At 42.3% G+C, this 19,504-nt stretch overlaps 1 protein-coding gene across 1 annotated transcript in view; it reads right to left on the bottom strand.

Annotated features, from left to right (window-relative positions):
* LOC139555953 (EMILIN-1-A-like) overlaps positions 1 to 6,697 on the bottom strand; it is a 68,856-nt gene extending 62,159 nt beyond the window's left edge. Inside the window, exon 1 of the mRNA XM_071369364.1 lies at positions 6,076 to 6,697. Within this exon, the coding sequence (XP_071225465.1) occupies positions 6,076 to 6,221 (146 nt within the window). The 5' untranslated portion in view covers positions 6,222 to 6,697. The remainder of the gene's footprint in view (positions 1 to 6,075) is intronic.
* Positions 6,698 to 19,504: the final 12,807 nt, after the last annotated feature.

The raw sequence follows: 19,504 nt of genomic DNA, 5'->3' as shown, positions 1-19,504 counted from the left end.
TCTCCTCTCTCTCTCTCTCTCCGTCTGTCTGCCCGTCTGTCTGTCTGCGTCCTCCCCCAGCAGCAAGGGTAGCCTATCCTCATCGGAGAGGGTTTCAAATTTGGGGAAATGACACTCTCTCTCTCCCTTGCACACACTCTCAAAATATCTCGCAAGCATCTCTGCCCCTCTTTCTCTCCATCTTTCTCTCTCTCTCCGTCTGCCTGTCTGTCTGTCTGCGTCCTCCCCCAGCAGGAAGGGTAGCCTATCCTCATCGGAGAGGGTTTCAAATTTGGGGAAATGACACTCTCTAATTGTTTTATATTTTTGACATTTTGTCAGGAAATGCAGCTGTCTCAGGTTCTGCTGTGGTTGCATAGCCTTTCCTCTACAGGGAGCCAGGTTTTCCTGTGTCTAACCTTCTCAATGGCAAGGCTGTGCTCACTGAGCCTGTACTTTGTCAAGGTTTTTCTAAGGTTTTGATCAGTAACCATGGTCAAATAGTTAGCCACGGTGTACTGACGATTTAGGGCCAGATAGCACTGCATTTTGCTTAGTGCTTGTGTTTCCCAATAAGTAATGTAGTTTTGTTTTGACTGTTGTAATTTGGTTTATTCTGATTGATTGGATGTTCTGGTCCTGAGGCTTCAGTGTGTTAGTAGAACAGGTTTGTGAATTCTGCCCTGTATGCATTGTTTGTAGTTTCCTCTGGAGATGTAGGAGAAAATTACAAAGCTCTGAATGCAGGGTTTCAAAAGGGTGTTTGTCCCATTGGGTGAAATCTTGTTTTGCAAGTGGACCCCACACCTCACTGCCATAAAGTGCAATTGGTTCAATTACACATTAAATTAGTTTTAGCCAAATTTATATAGGTATTTCAATTTGAATTTGTTTTTTAATGGCGTAAAATGCCCTGCGTGCATTCTCTGTCAGTTCATTCACTGCATCATTAAGGTGTCCAGTTGAGCCAGTTGAGCTTAGTCATTATAGTGTGTGCAGAACCTAATATATTTTGTACCAATTGAGAACTTTGGTCAAATAACCTGCAATCTGGATCCTCTCTCTCTCTCTCTCTCTCTCTCTCTCTCTCTCTCTCTCTCTCTCTCTCTCTCTCTCTCTCTCTCTCTCTCTCTCTCTCTCTCTCTCCATCTCTCTCTCCCTCTACCTGTCTCTCTCTCTCTCCATCTCTCTCTCTCTCTCATCTCTCTACTTCTCTCTCTCTCTCTCCATCTCTCTCCCTCTCTCTCCCTCTCTCTCTCCCTCTATCTATCTCTCTCTCCCTCTCTCTCTCTCTCCCTCTCTCTCTCCCTCTCTCACTCGAGCTTGCTCTCTCTTACAAACACACTCTCTCTCTCTTTCGCTCTCTCTCTCTCTCTCTAATGTCTCTGGCCTCCTTCAGACAGTTTGGGACAGAAGCTTCCGTCCAAAAACTCCCTCACTGTTTAGCCGGAGTGTTAGCTAAAATATACAATGTGTGTATGATAGCAAAGTTTGCTGACATTATTTTTATACACCTTACATCAATGCGGACAGAGGTTTTTGGGCTGAATTGTAGCCTTGTATGGAGGTGTATTTATATTTTAGGCTCTTGATAAATACCAGCCGATTTCTCTTTATAATCGTGGATGAGTATAGGTCTCTCAGAGGACAAAAGATCATCAATTAATTATCAATTAAATTCACTATTTGTATTGTGTTTCATGTTTTGTGTGGACCCCAGGAAGAGTAGCTGCTGCTTTTGCAACAGCCAATGAGGATCCTAATAAAATACCAAAATACCAAATACCAATTAACTTCAAGAATTAACATCATACAATACCAGTCAAAAGTTTGGACACATCTACTCATTCAATGGTTTTTCTTTATTTTAACTATTTTCATATTTTTATTTAGTTATTTATTTATTATTATTTATTATTATTATTTATTTTTATTTATTTAATTTATTTATTTATTTTATTCTACATTGTAGAATAATAGTGAAGACATCAAAACTTTGAAATAACACCTGTGTGGCTCAGCGGTCTAAGGCACTGCATCTCAGTGCTTGAGGCGTCACTACAGACCCTGGTTCGATTTCAGGCTGTATCACAACCGGACGTGATTGGGAGTACCATCGGGCGGTGCACAATTGGCCCAGCGTCGTCTGGGTAAGGGTTTGGCCGGGGTAGGCTGTCATTGTAAATAAGAATTTGTTATTAACTGACTTGCCTAGTTAAATAAAGCTTAAATAAAAATAAATAAATGAAATAACATCATGTAGTAATAAAAAAAAGTGATAAAACAAATAAAAATATATTTTATATTTGAGATTCTTCAAAGTAGCCACCCTTTGCCTTGATGACGGCTTTGCACACTCTTGGCATTCTCTCAAACAGCTTCATGAGGTAGTCACCTGGAATGCATTTCAATTAACAGGTGTGCCTTGTTACAAGTTAATGCGTTAGAGCAATCGGTTATGACAGTCCATCATTACTTTAAGACATGAAGGTCAGTCAATCCGTAAAATGCCAAGAACTTTGAAAGTTTCTTCAAGTGCGGTCGCAAAAACCATCAAGCGCTATGATGAAACTGGCTCTCATGAGGACCGCCACAGGAAAGGAAAACCCAGAGTTACCTCTGCTGCAGAGGATAAGTTCATTAGAGTTACCAGCCTCAGAAATTGCAGCACAAATAAATGCTTCACAGAGTTCAAGTAACAGACACATCTCAACATCAACTGTTCAGAGGAGACTGTGTGAATCAGACCTTCATGGTTGAATTGCTGCAAAGAAACCACTACTAAAGGACAACAAGAGGAAGAGACTTGCTTGTGCCAAGGAACACGAGCAATGGACATTAGACCGGTGGAAATCTGTCCTTTTGGTCTGATGAGTACAAGTTTGAGAATTTTGGTTCCAACCGCTGTGTCTTTGTGAGACGCAGAGTAGGTGAACGGATGATCTCTGCATGTGTGGTTCCCACCGTGAAGCATGGAGGAGGAGGTGTGATGGTGCTTTGCTGGTGACACTGTCTGTTATTTATTAAGAATTCAAGGCACACTTAACCAGCATGGCTACCACAGCATTCTGCAGCAATATGCCATCCCATCTGGTTTGCACTTAGTGGGACTATAATTTGTTTTTCAACAGGACAATGACCCAACACACCTCCAGGCTGTGTACGGGCTATTTGACCAAGAAGGAGGGTGATGGAGTTCTGCATCATATGACCTGGCTGCCACAATCACCTGACCTCAACCCAATTGAGATGGTTTGGGATGAGTTGGACCGCAGAGTGAAGGAAAAGCAGCCAACAAGTGATCAGCATATGTGGAAACTCCTTCCAGACTGGTGGAAAAGCATTCCAGGTCAAGCTGGTTGAGAGAATGCCAAGAGTGTGCAAAGCTGTCATCAAGGCAAAGATGTGTGCCTACTTTGCCTACTTTGAAGAATCACTTTTTAACACTGTTTTTGGTTACTACATGATTCCATATGTGTTATTTCATAGTTTAATGTCTTCACTATTATTCTACAATGTAGAAAATAGTTTAAAAAATAAAGAAAAACCCTTGAATGAGTAGGTGTGTCCAAACTTCTGACTGGTACTGTATATGACACAGTCATCCTCATAAGTCAAGATGAAATCTAACTAACCGTTAACTAAATAAACGGACAGGGGAGTAGAAGAGCCCTGAGATCATGAGTCATACGTTTTGTAATAAATATTCTCTACTTATGGAATACTTCACACATCTGTCAAAACACATCTCAGAGTTCAAACAGATGTCTAAGTGTAAGCGGTAGCACAAAAGGCCAACCAACAACATTCCTTCCCCTAACGCAGTAGCAGCCCTGGGGCTACGTCTTAAATTACACACTATTCCCTGTCTAGTACACTACTTTTGACCAGGGCTCTGGTTATAAGTATGCCACTATAAAGGGAGTGTTTGCCAGTTGGGACACAGCCCTTGGGTTCTGGGTAGCTACTCCTCTCTCTTCTCAGTCCAGTGATTTTCACCAGGAGTGCAGTTAAAAGACTTCTGAGTCGGATTGTCTGGCCCACATCCCACCGACCAACACTGACTGACTAAGTGACGGAGTACAGTACTACTGTACCCAGTAGCAGAGTGTATTAAAGGGAGAAGATCAGACCCTTCAGACCCTAACAGTGTTTTATATAGAGATCAGACCCTAACAGTGTTTTATATAGAGGTCAGACCCTAACAGTGTTTTATATAGAGATCAGACCCTAACAGTGTTTTATATAGAGATCAGACCCTAACAGTGTTTTATATAGAGATCAGACCCTAACAGTGTTTTATATAGAGATCAGACCCTAACAGTGTTTTATATAGAGATCAGACCCTAACAGTGTTTTATATAGAGATCAGACCCTAACAGTGTTTTATATAGAGATCAGACCCTAACAGTGTTTTATATAGAGGTCAAACCCTAACAGTGTTTTATATAGAGGTCAGACCCTAACAGTGTTTTATATAGAGATCAGACCCTAACAGTGTTTTATATAGAGATCAGACCCTAACAGTGTTTTATATAGAGATCAGACCCTAACAGTGTTTTATATAGAGATCAGACCCTAACAGTGTTTTATATAGAGATCAGACCCTAACAGTGTTTTATATAGAGGTCAGACCCTAACAGTGTTTTATATAGAGGTCAGACCCTAACAGTGTTTATATAGAGATCAGACCCTAACAGTGTTTTATATAGAGATCAGACCCTAACAGTGTTTTATATAGAGATCAGACCCTAACAGTGTTTTATATAGAGATCAGACCCTAACAGTGTTTTATATAGAGGTCAAACCCTAACAGTGTTTTATATAGAGGTCAGACCCTAACAGTGTTTTATATAGAGATCAGACCCTAACAGTGTTTTATATAGAGATCAGACCCTAACAGTGTTTTATATAGAGATCAGACCCTAACAGTGTTTTATATAGAGATCAGACCCTAACAGTGTTTTATATAGAGATCAGACCCTAACAGTGTTTATATAGAGATCAGACCCTAACAGTGTTTTATATAGAGATCAAACCCTAACAGTGTTTTATATAGAGATCAGACCCTAACAGTGTTTATATAGAGATCAGACCCTAACAGTGTTTTATATAGAGGTCAAACTTACTGAGTCACAGTAGCTAGCAGACACATACACACACTCTCTCTCTCACTCTCTCTCTCTCTCTCTCACACACACACACACACTCCTCATTTCATTTTAAGGGTACTCCGGGTGAGGTCTCCTCCACAGGGGCCCCTAAAGCTCAGCTCCATTACAGTCATGATAATAATAGCCATGCTGTCAGTAGGACCAGGGGAGTCATACTACTGCACATGTTGCTTCCCTGCTGGCGGCTTAGCTTAGCTTCAAATAGGACTCCCATTACAATGTCATCAACTGTAACATATGATTATAGGCTACACACTATAGACTAACGTTTCACAAATAGTTTCCTAAAGCATGTTATAAAGCATGAACTACTGCTTCAGGTGCGGGCAGGTAGTCCTAGTGGTTAGAGCGTTGGGCCAGTAACCCGAAAGGTTGCTGGATTGAATCCCCGAGCTGACAATGTAAAAAAAAATATATATGTCGTTCTTCCTCTGAGCAAGGCAGTTAACCCCACAGGCAACCTTCGGGCACCGCTCTGATTCAGAGTGGTTGGGCTAAATGCGGGAAGACACATTTCAGTTGAATGCGTTTTGTTGCATAACTGACTAGGTATCCCCTTTTCCCCTTCCTGATTGTTTCTCAATGAATGCCTGTACTGTAGTAGAGTATCACTGCACTGTGTTGTAGGGAACAGTGACTCAGAAAATATCCTATACATTTAGCATGTGTGGGATTGCGCGATGTTTCTCAAAGATACTGAAAACTAGAAGTCTTAAATGCCTCCTGTTTCCATATATGTAGCGAGCAAATATGTTAGCTCCGGAGATCAGGAAGCTTGGCGAGGCTAGGAAACTTTATTGCGCACTCCGGATAAGGTGGTGGAAATTGTATACCGTTCAACAGTTCTGTTACTTCTGTAGACTCATATTGCAAGTATCGTCAACAGTGACTGGTTATTATGGGATAATAAAGTATACATTACCTGTGCCTGCTCGCTACTCTCCCCCCATTTGAACTGGATTGGCTCAGAGCGGGTTGGAGATTGTTCAGTGAGGGATTCGAAGACGCACGCCAAATGACTCCAGGTAACGTCAACGATAAAAACAGGTACATAAGCAACGATTCCATTTTGGATTCAAAGATATATTTGAGCACAGTTCAAGTAGTCTTTCAAAATAAGTCCGTCATCTCTCTTTCATCTGTCCCAAAACCATCCAAAAAGTTACGCGGGGGGTTATGAAGTACGATAAATGAGTTGTGAAACAATGAAGGTAACACTATATATATATATTTTAATATACGTTGTATTTGAAGAGTTTGATGTAGTTTTGGTGAAGAGAACCGTTACTTTCCCATCAAGTCACTGTATTTCAGAAAGTTTGCGGTTGTTGTATACCGTTATCCTGAAACGTGAAGTGAAAAATAATATTACGTCTTGGAGTATAAAGTGGTTGTCATCATTGTCATGCGAGGATAGTGCGCGTTTGATCCTTCCTCACTCCTCTCCCCTCATGCTTAAGCCCCCTCTCTCTCACACAATCGCTCTCTCTCTCTCCCCTCACTCTCTCGCTCTTTCCACTCACTCTCTTCTCTCTCTGTCGGTTTCTTCTCAGACTCCCCCTTACCTCTGTCCACTTTGCAGTTCCTCCCTAAAAATCAACCTCTTTTTTTTAAATAAGTTTCCAAGAACGTATCATTTAGTACATCTAGTTTTGGGGGTGAATTGCTTAGAAAGTTACCCAACCAGAAGATGTTGACAAGGGAAAGTCCTATTTTGTCTGTAGGGTACAGGATTGACTAAAGTTCAACAAGATAAAGTAGTGGTGATGATTTAAGTAGTCATGATGCACTACTTATGTCAATGAAACATATATTTTTTTGTTGTTGTTATCATTGAAACGCCATTAGATCGGCTACTGTTATTGTTATTGTGCTGCGGCAGCACTATATTGTACAATGAGGAGAGAATATCTTATTAATTAACTTGAAGTCCTCTTCAAAATGTTTTGTTCATTTCTGATTATATGAACATTACAACTGATCTAGTATCTCTAGAACCGGAGTTCCATAAACCTTTCCATCATAGAAATAGAATTAGAATTAGAATTAGAATAAGTAAATTGCAAGAGAGTTCTAACTGCGCAATGCCATGTAGTTTTCAAACAGTGGCTACAGTACACTACAGAGAGAGTGTCTGGCGTGGTTGGACTGTTTAAAACCCCTTTCCCTTCTTCTGCTCTCCACCCCTCCCTCCGTTTAACCACAACTAATCTAGAAGCCCGACTACCCTCCTCCTCCTCCTCTCTTCCTCGTTTGATCTGAGTGGTAGAGTTTTGAACTTGTGGGGGGGACGGTAATCAAAGACCCGTTTTAATCTGCTCAGTTTAATGTCACGTGTTCCTGTAGACTAACAAAAATACACTCTGGGGAATGTCCAGCTATGCAAAGTCTCCATCTCAAATGGCACCCTATTCCCTATATAGTGCACTACTTTTGACCAGGGACTGTAGGGTATAGGATGCCATTTTGGGAAGCAGAAAAACTCTTATTCGTGCCAAACTAGCTACTCCCGCTGAATGGAATTGGAATGCCCAACTGAAGAATGACACTGTGCATTCTAACCAGAATTACTACTATGGAATTGGAATGTCCAACTGAAGAATGACACTGTGCATTCTAACCAGAATTACTACTATGGAATTGGAATGTCCAACTGAAGAATGACACTGTGTGTTCTAACCAGAATTACTACTATGGAATTGGAATGTCCAACTGAAGAATGACACTGTGTGTTCTAACCAGAATTACTACTATGGAATTGGAATGTCCAACTGAAGAATGACACTGTGTGTTCTAACCAGAATTACTACTATGGAATTGGAATGCCCAACTGAAGAATGACACTGTGTGTTCTAACCAGAATTACTACTATGGATCGTTGTGCACGGGTGCATACATTTCAGGATAATGAACGTCAAACTAACTACTCCTATTGACTGTCTAATGAGAAAAGGTTGACCAGTCTGTCTGACAATGATTAGACTGGTGATGAAGAAAGCATTGTATTGACAATCATTGTCTGAATGACTCCAGACTGCCAAGCATGACAATAACTAAGAGTTGTGTAATGTCTCCAGACTGCCAAGCATGACAATAACTAAGAGTTGTGTAATGACTCAAGACTGCCAAGCATGACAATAACTAAGAGTTGTGTAATGACTCAAGACTGCCAATCATGACAATAACTAAGAGTTGATGTAATGACTCCAGACTGCCAAGCATGACCATAACTAAGAGTTGTGTAATGACTCCAGACTGCCAAGCATGACAATAACTAAGAGTTGTGTAATGTCTCCAGACTGCCAAGCATGACAATAACTAAGAGTTGTGTAATGACTCAAGACTGCCAAGCATGACAATAACTAAGAGTTGTGTAATGACTTCAGACTGCCAAGCATGACAATAACTAAGAGTTGTGTAATGTCTCCAGACTGCCAAGCATGACAATGAATAAGAGTTGTGTAATGACTTCAGACTGCCAAGCATGACAATAACTAAGAGTTGTGTAATGACTTCAGACTGCCAAGCATGACAATGAATAAGAGTTGTGTAATGACTCAAGACTGCCAAGCATGACAATAACTAAGAGTTGATGTAATGACTCCAGACTGCCAAGCATGACAATAACTAAGAGTTGTGTAATGACTTCAGACTGCCAAGCATGACAATGAATAAGAGTTGTGTAATGACTCAAGACTGCCAAGCATGACAATAACTAAGAGTTGTGTAATGACTCCAGACTGCCAAGCATGACAATAACTAAGAGTTGTGTAATGACTTCAGACTGCCAAGCATGACAATGAATAAGAGTTGTGTAATGACTCAAGACTGCCAAGCATGACAATGACTAAGAGTTGTGTAATGACTCCAGACTGCCCAACATGACAATAACTAAGAGTTGTGTAATGACTCCAGACTGCCAAGCATGACAATAACTAAGAGTTGTGTAATGACTTCAGACTGCCAAGCATGACAATGAATAAGAGTTGTGTAATGACTCAAGACTGCCAAGCATGACAATAACTAAGAGTTGTGTAATGACTCCAGACTGCCCAACATGACAATAACTAAGAGTTGTGTAATGACTCCAGACTGCCAAGCATGACAATGAATAAGAGTTGTGTAATGACTTCAGACTGCCAAGCATGACAATGAATAAGAGTTGTGTAATGACTCAAGACTGCCAAGCATGACAATAACTAAGAGTTGTGTAATGACTTCAGACTGCCAAGCATGACAATGAATAAGAGTTGTGTAATGACTCAAGACTGCCAAGCATGACAATAACTAAGAGTTGATGTAATGACTCCAGACTGCCAAGCATGACAATAACTAAGAGTTGTGTAATGACTTCAGACTGCCAAGCATGACAATGAATAAGAGTTGTGTAATGACTCAAGACTGCCAAGCATGACAATAACTAAGAGTTGTGTAATGACTCCAGACTGCCAAGCATGACAATAACTAAGAGTTGTGTAATGACTTCAGACTGCCAAGCATGACAATGAATAAGAGTTGTGTAATGACTCAAGACTGCCAAGCATGACAATAACTAAGAGTTGTGTAATGACTCCAGACTGCCAAGCATGACAATAACTAAGAGTTGTGTAATGACTTCAGACTGCCAAGCATGACAATGAATAAGAGTTGTGTAATGACTCCAGACTGCCAAGCATGACAATAACTAAGAGTTGTGTAATGACTCCAGACTGCCCAACATGGCAATGAATAAGAGTTGTATAATGACTCCAGACTGCCAAGCATGACAATAACTAAGAGTTGTGTAATGACTCCAGACTGCCAAGCATGACAATAACTAAGAGTTGTGTAATGACTCCAGACTGCCAAGCATGACAATAACTAAGAGTTGTGTAATGACTTCAGACTGCCAAGCATGACAATAACTAAGAGTTGTGTAATGACTCCAGACTGCCAAGCATGACAATAACTAAGAGTTGTATAATGACTCCAGACTGCCAAGCATGACAATGAATAAGAGTTGTGTAATGACTTCAGACTGCCAAGCATGACAATAACTAAGAGTTGTGTAATGACTCCAGACTGCCAAGCATGACAATGAATAAGAGTTGTGTAATGACTCCAGACTGCCCAACATGGCAATGAATAAGAGTTGATGTAATGACTCCAGACTGCCCAACATGGCAATGAATAAGAGTTGTATAATGACTCCAGACTGCCAAGCATGACAATAACTAAGAGTTGGTGTAATGACTTCAGACTGCCAAGCATGACAATAACTAAGAGTTGGTGTAATGACTCCAGACTTCCAAGTGTGGCCAGCAATAAGAGTTGGAGTACTGAGAGAGAAAGATGCAGGACAGAGTACTGAAAGATGCAGGACAGAGTACTGAAAGATGCAGGACAGAGTGAGAAACTATACTGCATAGCAGTGTTATTCAAAAGGTGAGTCCTGGATAGGTTCTCGTTAGTTTAGATGGGTCAGACTCAGTATGCAAAAATAAGATTGGGATCCAGAAGCAGGAATCACAACCATATGTGCCTTGTTCACAAACAGCTGCTTATCTGTATGTTAGATGAAGTGCAGTCTGCCGGTCTATAAGTCACGTTTGACCAGAGGAGAGGGAGCTGGGGGTCTAAGTATGGTCCAGTCTAAGGAGCTGAGTTTAGGTCTCGGCTGTGTCTCAAATGACACTCGTTCAATACAAAGTGCACAACTTTTAGCCAGAGTCCTATGGGCCCTGGTCAAAGGTAGAGTCCTATGGGCCCTGGTCAAAAGTAGAGTCCTATGGGCCCTGGTTAAAAGTAGAGTCCTTTGGGCCCTGGTTAAAAGTAGAGAACTATGGGCCCTGGTTAAAAGTAGAGAACTATGGGCCCTGGTTAAACGTAGAGAACAATGGGCCCTGGTTAAACGTAGAGAACTATGGGCCCTGGTTAAAAGTAGAGAACTATGGGCCCTGGTTAAACGTAGAGAACTATGGGCCCTGGTTAAAAGTAGAGTCCTATGGGCCCTGGTTAAAAGTAGAGTCCTTTGGGCCCTGGTTAAAAGTAGAGAACTTTGGGCCCTGGTCAAAAGTAGAGTCCTATGGGCCCTGGTTAAAAGTAGAGTCCTATGGGCCCTGGTTAAAAGTAGAGAACTATGGGCCCTGGTTAAACGTAGAGAACTATGGGCCCTGGTTAAAAGTAGAGTCCTATGGGCCCTGGTTAAAAGTAGAGAACTATGGGCCCTGGTTAAAAGTAGAGAACTATGGGCCCTGGTTAAACGTAGAGAACTATGGGCCCTGGTTAAAAGTAGAGTCCTATGGGCCCTGGTTAAAAGTAGAGAACTATGGGCCCTGGTTAAAAGTAGAGAACTATGGGCCCTGGTTAAATGTAGAGAACTATGGGCCCTGGTTAAACGTAGAGAACTATGGGCCCTGGTTAAAAGTAGAGTCCTATGGGCCCTGGTTAAAAGTAGAGAACTATGGGCCCTGGTTAAACGTAGAGAACTATGGGCCCTGGTTAAAAGTAGAGAACTATGGGCCCTGGTTAAACGTAGAGAACTATGGGCCCTGGTTAAAAGTAGAGTCCTATGGGCCCTGGTTAAAAGTAGAGAACTATGGGCCCTGGTTAAACGTAGAGAACTATGGGCCCTGGTTAAAAGTAGAGTCCTATGGGCCCTGGTTAAAAGTAGAGAACTATGGGCCCTGGTTAAAAGTAGAGAACTATGGGCCCTGGTTAAACGTAGAGAACTATGGGCCCTGGTTAAAAGTAGAGTCCTATGGGCCCTGGTTAAAAGTAGAGAACTATGGGCCCTGGTTAAAAGTAGAGAACTATGGGCCCTGGTTAAACGTAGAAAACTATGGGCCCTGGTTAAACATAGAGAACTATGGGCCCTGGTTAAAAGTAGAGTCCTATGGGCCCTGGTTAAAAGTAGAGAACTATGTGCCCTGGTTAAAAGAAGTGCAAATAGTAGAAGTATTAATTTTGGTAGCTATTTTAGATTTAGATTTAGTATTACAATACCTTTTAGTCTTAGTCACATTTGATTATTTTCATCCTTCGTTAGTTTTAGTTTTTATCAGTCGACTAAAACTGTGGACAAGTTTAGTCTAGTTTTAGTCACAGCCATATTAGTGACCTAATAAGGAAAATTGAGGCTACCTCTAACTTCCATCATGTGCACATTCAGATAGCCTTGTCCAACTAGGCCTACTATCCCTTAGCTGGTAACAATGATATCGTGGCAGATTGTAACCAATGCCAGCCATAATTAACGGCTATATAAAGCCTTGGCTACAGGTTAAACTATTTACAGCTCAGATTTTTCTCCCCGTCATAACCGTCAAGGGGGGTAAATTACAGTGTTTTTTCCCCCCTAGAAGACAATGAGGATGAACTTGCCAAACATGACAGAAATATTACTGTACAAATAGCATTCATTTTTCCTTTAGAAAAATAACAATCGCAACTGCCGTTTGTGGACCACAGTGTGAGAGCGGTAACACAGACAAAGTAATTGCAGCAGACATGGGACAAAATAAGAATTCTGATGTGATCAAATTAAAAATAGCCTACATGAAAGAAAGAGAGAGTGTAAACATTGTTTCTAGGTGAGGTTAGTTACAAGTCCGGTGTCCTGGTTTCACATCAGTTCAAAAGATTGGCGAGTGCCCGAACGGCGCAGGTGTCTAAAGCATTGCATTGCAGTGCTAGAGGCGTCCCTACAGACCCGGGTTCGATCCCGGGCTGTATCACAACCGACCGTTATCGGGAGTCCCATAGGGTGGTGCACAATTGACCCAGCGTCGTCTGGGTAAGGGGAGGGGTTTGGCCTGTGGGGCATTACTTGGCTCAGTGCGCTCTAGCGACTCCTTGTGGTCGTAAATTGAACAGTGTTTTCTTCCGACACATTGGTGCGGCTGGGCTTTTGGGTTAAGCGGGCGGGTGTTCAGAAGCGCGGTTTGGCAGTTCATGTTTCGGAGGAAGCATGACTCGACCTTCGCCTCTCCAGAGCCCGTTGCGGAGTTGCAGCGATGAGACAAGATCGAAATAGGAGAGAAAAAAAAGAGGGTAAAAAAATATATATATATTTTTAACATCATCCACAAAATCTTTTGTATGATCTCTTATACACTATTTTAGGCCCAACTTTTGGAACTTTGGCTTTCCTGGATATAGCCACTATATTGTGATCACTGCATCCAATGGGGACGGATGCAGCTTTAGAACAGAGTACAGTATTAGTACAGTACAGTACTTGCCTAATTAAATAAAGGTAAACCTTTTTTTTTTCTTCTTTTAAAAAAAATGTGTTCACTACATGTGGATGATCTTTTTCCTGTAGTGTTTGTAAACACCCTGGTAAATTGATTAATAACCCGAAGCAGATTACAGGCACTGGTTACAGTGAGAAGCTTCCTCTTGAGCGGACAGCTTGATGAGAGGATTGCACTAAATAATTCACATGCATAGGATTGGACAAAACAGATGAAAATAACTTTGTGTCAAATTAAATATCCATTAGTCTCCCGTGGAATTCTCGTCCCGTCACATTTTCATAGACTAAAATGAAAAGTAATTTGTAATCGTTATGATTTTTTCCCCCGGGGCATCTTGTCTCGTTATCGTCATAGTTTTATTCAGGAAAAACAGGTTGTTGACGAGTATTTTACATCATGTTTATTGTTGATGAAAAACACTGCTATGTAGGGAATAGGGTGCCATTGGGGACGCAGCCTGGGTACTGTATGTCAAATCAAATGAAGTTTGTCACGTGCGCCGAATACAACAGTGAAATGCTTACTTACAGGCCCTAACCAACAGTGCAAGTTTGAAGTAAAAAATAGTATTAGGTGAACAATAGATAAGTAAAGAAATAAAAACAACAGTAAAAGGACAGTGAAAATAACAGTAGAGAGGCTATATACAGTAGTGAGGCTATATACAGTAGTGAGGCTATATACAGCAGTGAGGCTATATACAGCAGTGAGGCTATATACAGCAGTGAGGCTATATACAGTAGTGAGGCTATATACAGTAGTGAGGCTATATACAGCAGTGAGGCTATATACAGTAGGGTGGCTATATACAGTAGAGAGGCTATATACAGTAGAGAGGCTATATACAGTAGAGAGGCTATATACAGTAGGGTGGCTATATACAGTAGAAAGGCTATATACATTAGAGAGCCTATATACAGTAGAGAGGCTATATACAGCAGTGAGGCTATATACAGTAGTGAGGCTATATACAGTAGTGAGGCTATATACAGTAGCGAGGCTATAACAGTAGCGAGGCTACATACAGTAGTGAGGCTATATACAGTAGTGAGGCTATATACAGCAGTGAGGCTATATACAGCAGTGAGGCTATATACAGTAGTGAGACTATATACAGCAGTGAGGCTATATACAGTAGCGAGGCTATAACAGTAGAGAGGCTATATACAGTAGAGAGGCTATATACAGTAGAGAGGCTATATACAGTAGGTTGGCTAAATACAGTAGAGAGGCTATATACAGAAAAGAGGCTATATACAGTAGAGATGCTATATACAGTAGAGAGGCTATATACAGTAGCGAGACTATAACAGTAGCGAGGCTATATGCAGGCACCGGTTATTCGGGCTAATTGAGGTAGTATGTACATGAATGTATAGTTAAAGTGACTATGCATATATGATAAACAGAGATTAGCAGCCGTGTAAAAGAGGGGTTGGGGGGGCGGGACAATGCAAATAGTCCGGGTAGCCATTTGATTGCCTGTTCAGGAGTCTTATGGCTTGGGGGTAAAAGCTGTTGAGAAGCCTTTTGGTCCGAGACTTGGCACTCCGGTATCGCTTGCCATGCGGTAGTAGAGAGAACAGTCTGTGGCTGGGGTCTTTGACAATTTTTAGGTCCTTCCTTTGACACCACCTGGGGTAGAGGTCCTGGATGGTAGTCAGCTTAGCCCCATTGATGTACTGGGCCATACGCACTATCTTCTGTAGTGCCTTGCGGTCGGAGGCCGAGCAATTGCCGTACCAGGCAGTGATGCAACCAGTCAGGATGCTCTCGATGTTGCAGCTGTAGAACCTTTTGAGGATCTGAGGACCCATGCCAAATATTTTTCGTTTCCTGAGGGGGAATAGGCTTTGTCGTGCCCTCTTCACAACTGTCTTGGTGTTTTTGGACCATTCTAGTTTGTTGGTGATATGGACACCAAGGAACTTGAAGCTCTCAACCTGCTCCACTACAGCCTCGTCGATGAGAATGGGGGCTTGCTCGGTCCTCCTTTTCCTGTAGTCCACAATCATATCCTTTGTCTTTATTACGTTGAGGGAGAGGTTGTATATCTGGCACCATCCGGCCAGGTCTCTGACCTCCTCCCTATAGGCTGTCTCATCATTGTCGGTGATCAGGCCTACCACTGTTGTGTCATCTGCAAACTTAATGATGGTGTTGGAGTCATGCCTGGCCACACAGTCGTGCGTGAACAGGGAGTACAGGAGGGCACTGAGCCCCTGAGGGGCTCCAGTGTTGAGGATCAGCGTGGCTACGTGTGTTGCTACTTACCTTCACCACCTGGGGGCGGCCTGTCAGGAAGTCCAGGATTCAGTTGCAGAGGGAGGTGTTTAGTCTCAGGATCCTTAGCTTAGTGATGAGCTTTGAGGGTACTATGGTGTTGAACGCTGAGCTGTAGTCAATGAATAGCATTCTCACGTATGTGTTCCTTTTGTCCAGGTGGGAAAGGGCAGTGTGGAGTGCAATAGAGATAGCATAATCTGTAGCTCTGTTGGGTCGGTATGCAAATTGAAGTGGGTCTAGGGTTTCTGGGCTAATGATGTTGATGTGAACCATTACTAGCCTTTCAAAGCACTTCATGGCTACGGACGTGAGTGCTGCGGGTCTGTAGTCATTTAGGCAGGTTGCCTTCGTGTTCTTGGGCACAAGGTCTATGGTGGTCTGCTTGAAACATGTTGGTATTACAGACTCAATCAGGGGCATGTTGAAAATGTCAGTGAAGACACCTGCCAGTTTGTCAGCAAATGCCCGGAGCACACGTCCTGGTAATCCGTCTGGCGCCGCAGCCTTGTGAATGTTGACCTGATTAAAGGTCTTACTCACGTCGGCTACGGAGAGCGTGATCACACAGTCATCCGGAGCAGCTGATGCTCTCATGCATGCCTCAGTGTTGCTTGTCTCGAAGCGAGCATAGAAGTGATTTAGTTCATCTGGTAGGCTCATGTCACTGGTCAGCTCGCTGGTCAGTGCTTCCCTTTGTAGTTTGTAGTAGTTTGCAGGCCCTGCCACATAAGACGAGCGTCGGAGCCGGTGTGGTACAATTCAATCTTAGCCCTGTATTGACGCTTTGCCTGTTGGATGGTTCATCGGAGGACATAGCAGGATTTCTTATAAGCTTCCGGGTTAGAGTCCCGCACATTGAAAGCGGCAGCTCTACCCTTTAGCTCAGTACGAATGTTGCCTGTAATCCATGGCTTCTGGTTGGGGTATGTACGTACAGTCACTGTGGGGACGACGTCCTTGATGCACTTATTGATAAAACCAGTGACTGATGTGGTGTACTCCTCAATGCCATCGGAAGAGTCCTGGAACATGTTCCAGTCTGTGCTAGCAAAACAGTCCTGTAGTTTGGCATCTGCTCCATTTGACCACTTTTTTATAGACCGAGTCACTGTTGCTTCCTGCTTGAATTTTTGCTTGTATGCAGGAATCAGGAGGATAGAATTGTGGTCAGATTGACCAAATGGAGGGTGAGGGAGAGCTTTGTACGCGTCTCTGTGTGTGGAGTACAGGTGATCTAGAATTTTTTTCCCTCTGGTTGCGCATTTAACATGTTGATAGAAATTAGGTAAACTGATTTACAGTGGCTTGCGAAAGTATTCACCCCCATGGCATTTTTCCTATTTTGTTGCCTTACAACCTGAAATTAAAATAGATTGTTTTTTGGGGGGGGTGTTATCATTTGATTTACACAACATGCCTACCACTTTGAAGATGCAAAATATTTTTTCTTGTGAAACAAACAAGAAATAAGACAAAAAAAAACAGAACTCTTGAGCGTGCATAACTATTCACCCACACAAAGTCAATACTTTGTAGAGCCACGTTTTGCAGTAATTACAGCTGCAAGTCTCTTGGGGTATGTCTCTATAAGCTTGGCACATCTAGCCACTGGGATTTTTGCCCATTCTTCAAGGCAAAACTGTTCCAGCTCTTTCAAGTTGGATGGGTTCCGCTGATGTACAGCAATCTTTAAGTCATACCACAGATTCTCAATTGGATTTGAGGTCTGGGCTTTGATTATGCCATTCCAAGACATTTTAAATGTTTCCCCTTAAACCACTTGAGTGTTGCTTTAGCATTTTTCTGCTGGAAGGTGGAACTCTGTCCCAGTCTCAAATCTCTGGAAGACAAACAGGTTTCCATCAAGAATTTCCCTGTATTTAGCATCATCCGTCATTCCTTCAATTCTGACCAGTTTCCCAGTCCCTGCCGATGAAGACATCCCCACAGCATGATGCTGCCAGCACCATGCTTCACTATGGGGATGGTGTCCTCGGGGTGATGAGAGGTGTTGGGTTTGCGCCAGACATAGGGTTTCCTTGATGGCCAAAAAGCTACATTTTAGTCTCATATGACCAGAGTACCTTCTTCCATATGTTTGGGGAATCTCCAACATGCCTTTGACAAACACCAAACGTGTTTGCTTATTTTTGTCTTTAAGCAATGGCTTTTTTCTGGCCACTCTTCCGTAAAGCCCAGCTCTGTGGAGTGTATGGCTTAAAGCGGTCCTATGGACAGATACTCCAATCTCTGCTGTTGTCACGGCTGTTGAAAGCAGAGGACCAACAACGTCAACTTCCCACAAAGACAGGTGGAAAAAAGGGCTACCTAAGTATGGTTCTCAATCAGAGACAACGATAGACAGCTGCCTCTGATTGAGAACCACACCTGGCCAAACACAAAGAAATACACAACATAGAACATAGAATACCCACCCCAACTCACGCCCTGACCAAACCAAAATAGAGACATTAAAAGGATCTCTTAGGTCAGGGCGTGACAGCTGTGGAGCTTTGCAGCTCCTTCAAAGTTATCTTTGATCTCTTTGTTGCGTCTCTGATTAATGCCCTCCTTGCCTGGTCCGTGAGTTTTGGTGGACGGCCCTCACTTGGCACGTTTGTTGTGGTGCCATATTCTTAACATTTTTAATCATGGATTTAATGGTGCTCCATGGGATGTTCAAAGTTTTGGATATTTTTTTATTATCCAACCCTGATCTGTACGTCTCCACAACCTGCCTTTCAGAACAGGTGTATATATACTGAGATCATGTGACAGATCATGTGACACTTAGATTGCACACAGGTGGACTTTATTTAACAAATTATGTGACTTCTGAAGGTAATTGGTTGCACCAGATCTTATTTGGGGGCCTCATAGCAAAGGGGGTGAATACATATGCACGCACCACTTTTCCGTTTTTTATTTTGTATCATTTTTTGAATCAAGTAATTTTTTTCATTTCACTTCACCAATTTGGACTATTTGTGTATATCCACTACCTGAAATCCAAATAAAAATCTATTTAAATTACAGGTTGTAATGAAACAAAATAGGAAAAACGCCAAAGGGGATGAATACTTTTGCAAGGCATTGTAAGTTTCCCTGCATTAAAGTCCCCGGCCACTAGGAGTGCCGCCTCCGGGTGAGCGGTTTCCTGTTTGCTTATTTCATGCACCAGCTGTTGTTTACAAATATGCACAGACCCCCCCCCGCTAGCTGAATATCCATGTCATCATTCAGCCACGATTCCGTGAAACATAAGATGTTACAGTTTTTGATGTCCCGTTGGCAGGATATTTGTGCTCGTACCTAATTTATTGTCCAATGATTGTACGTTGGAGAGTAATACTGACGGTAACCGCAGCTTTCCCACTTAGCCGTTGGCGGATTCTTACGAGGCACCCTGCTCTGTGTCCTCTGTACCTGCGTCTCTTTCTCTTGCCAATGACGGGGATGTTGGCCTTGTCGGGTGTTCGAAGCACATCCTGTGCGTCTAATCCGAGGTGAGTGATCGTTGTCCTGATATCCAGAAGATTTTTTTTTGCCGTAAAATATGTTGTCAGAAACATTATGTACAAAATAAGTTACAAATAACGCAAAAAAAAACCCCACATAAAAGCACAATTGGTTGGGCGCCATTACAACATATGGTTCAGTCTATGAAGGGTGTCTCAGGAGGTCTGGGTACTGTGTATATGGTTCAGTCTATGAAGGGTGTCTCAGGAGGTCTGGGTACTGTGTATATGGTTCAGTCTATGAAGGGTGTCTCAGGAGGTCTGGGTACTGTGTATATGGTTTAGTCTATGAAGGGTGTCTCAGGAG

The sequence above is a fragment of the Salvelinus alpinus genome, chromosome 27 (genome assembly GCF_045679555.1).
Source record: "Salvelinus alpinus chromosome 27, SLU_Salpinus.1, whole genome shotgun sequence".
Classification (NCBI taxonomy): domain Eukaryota; kingdom Metazoa; phylum Chordata; class Actinopteri; order Salmoniformes; family Salmonidae; genus Salvelinus; species Salvelinus alpinus.
Note: the sequence above shows the minus strand (reverse complement) of the source record. Positions and strands in the feature narration are given on the sequence as shown.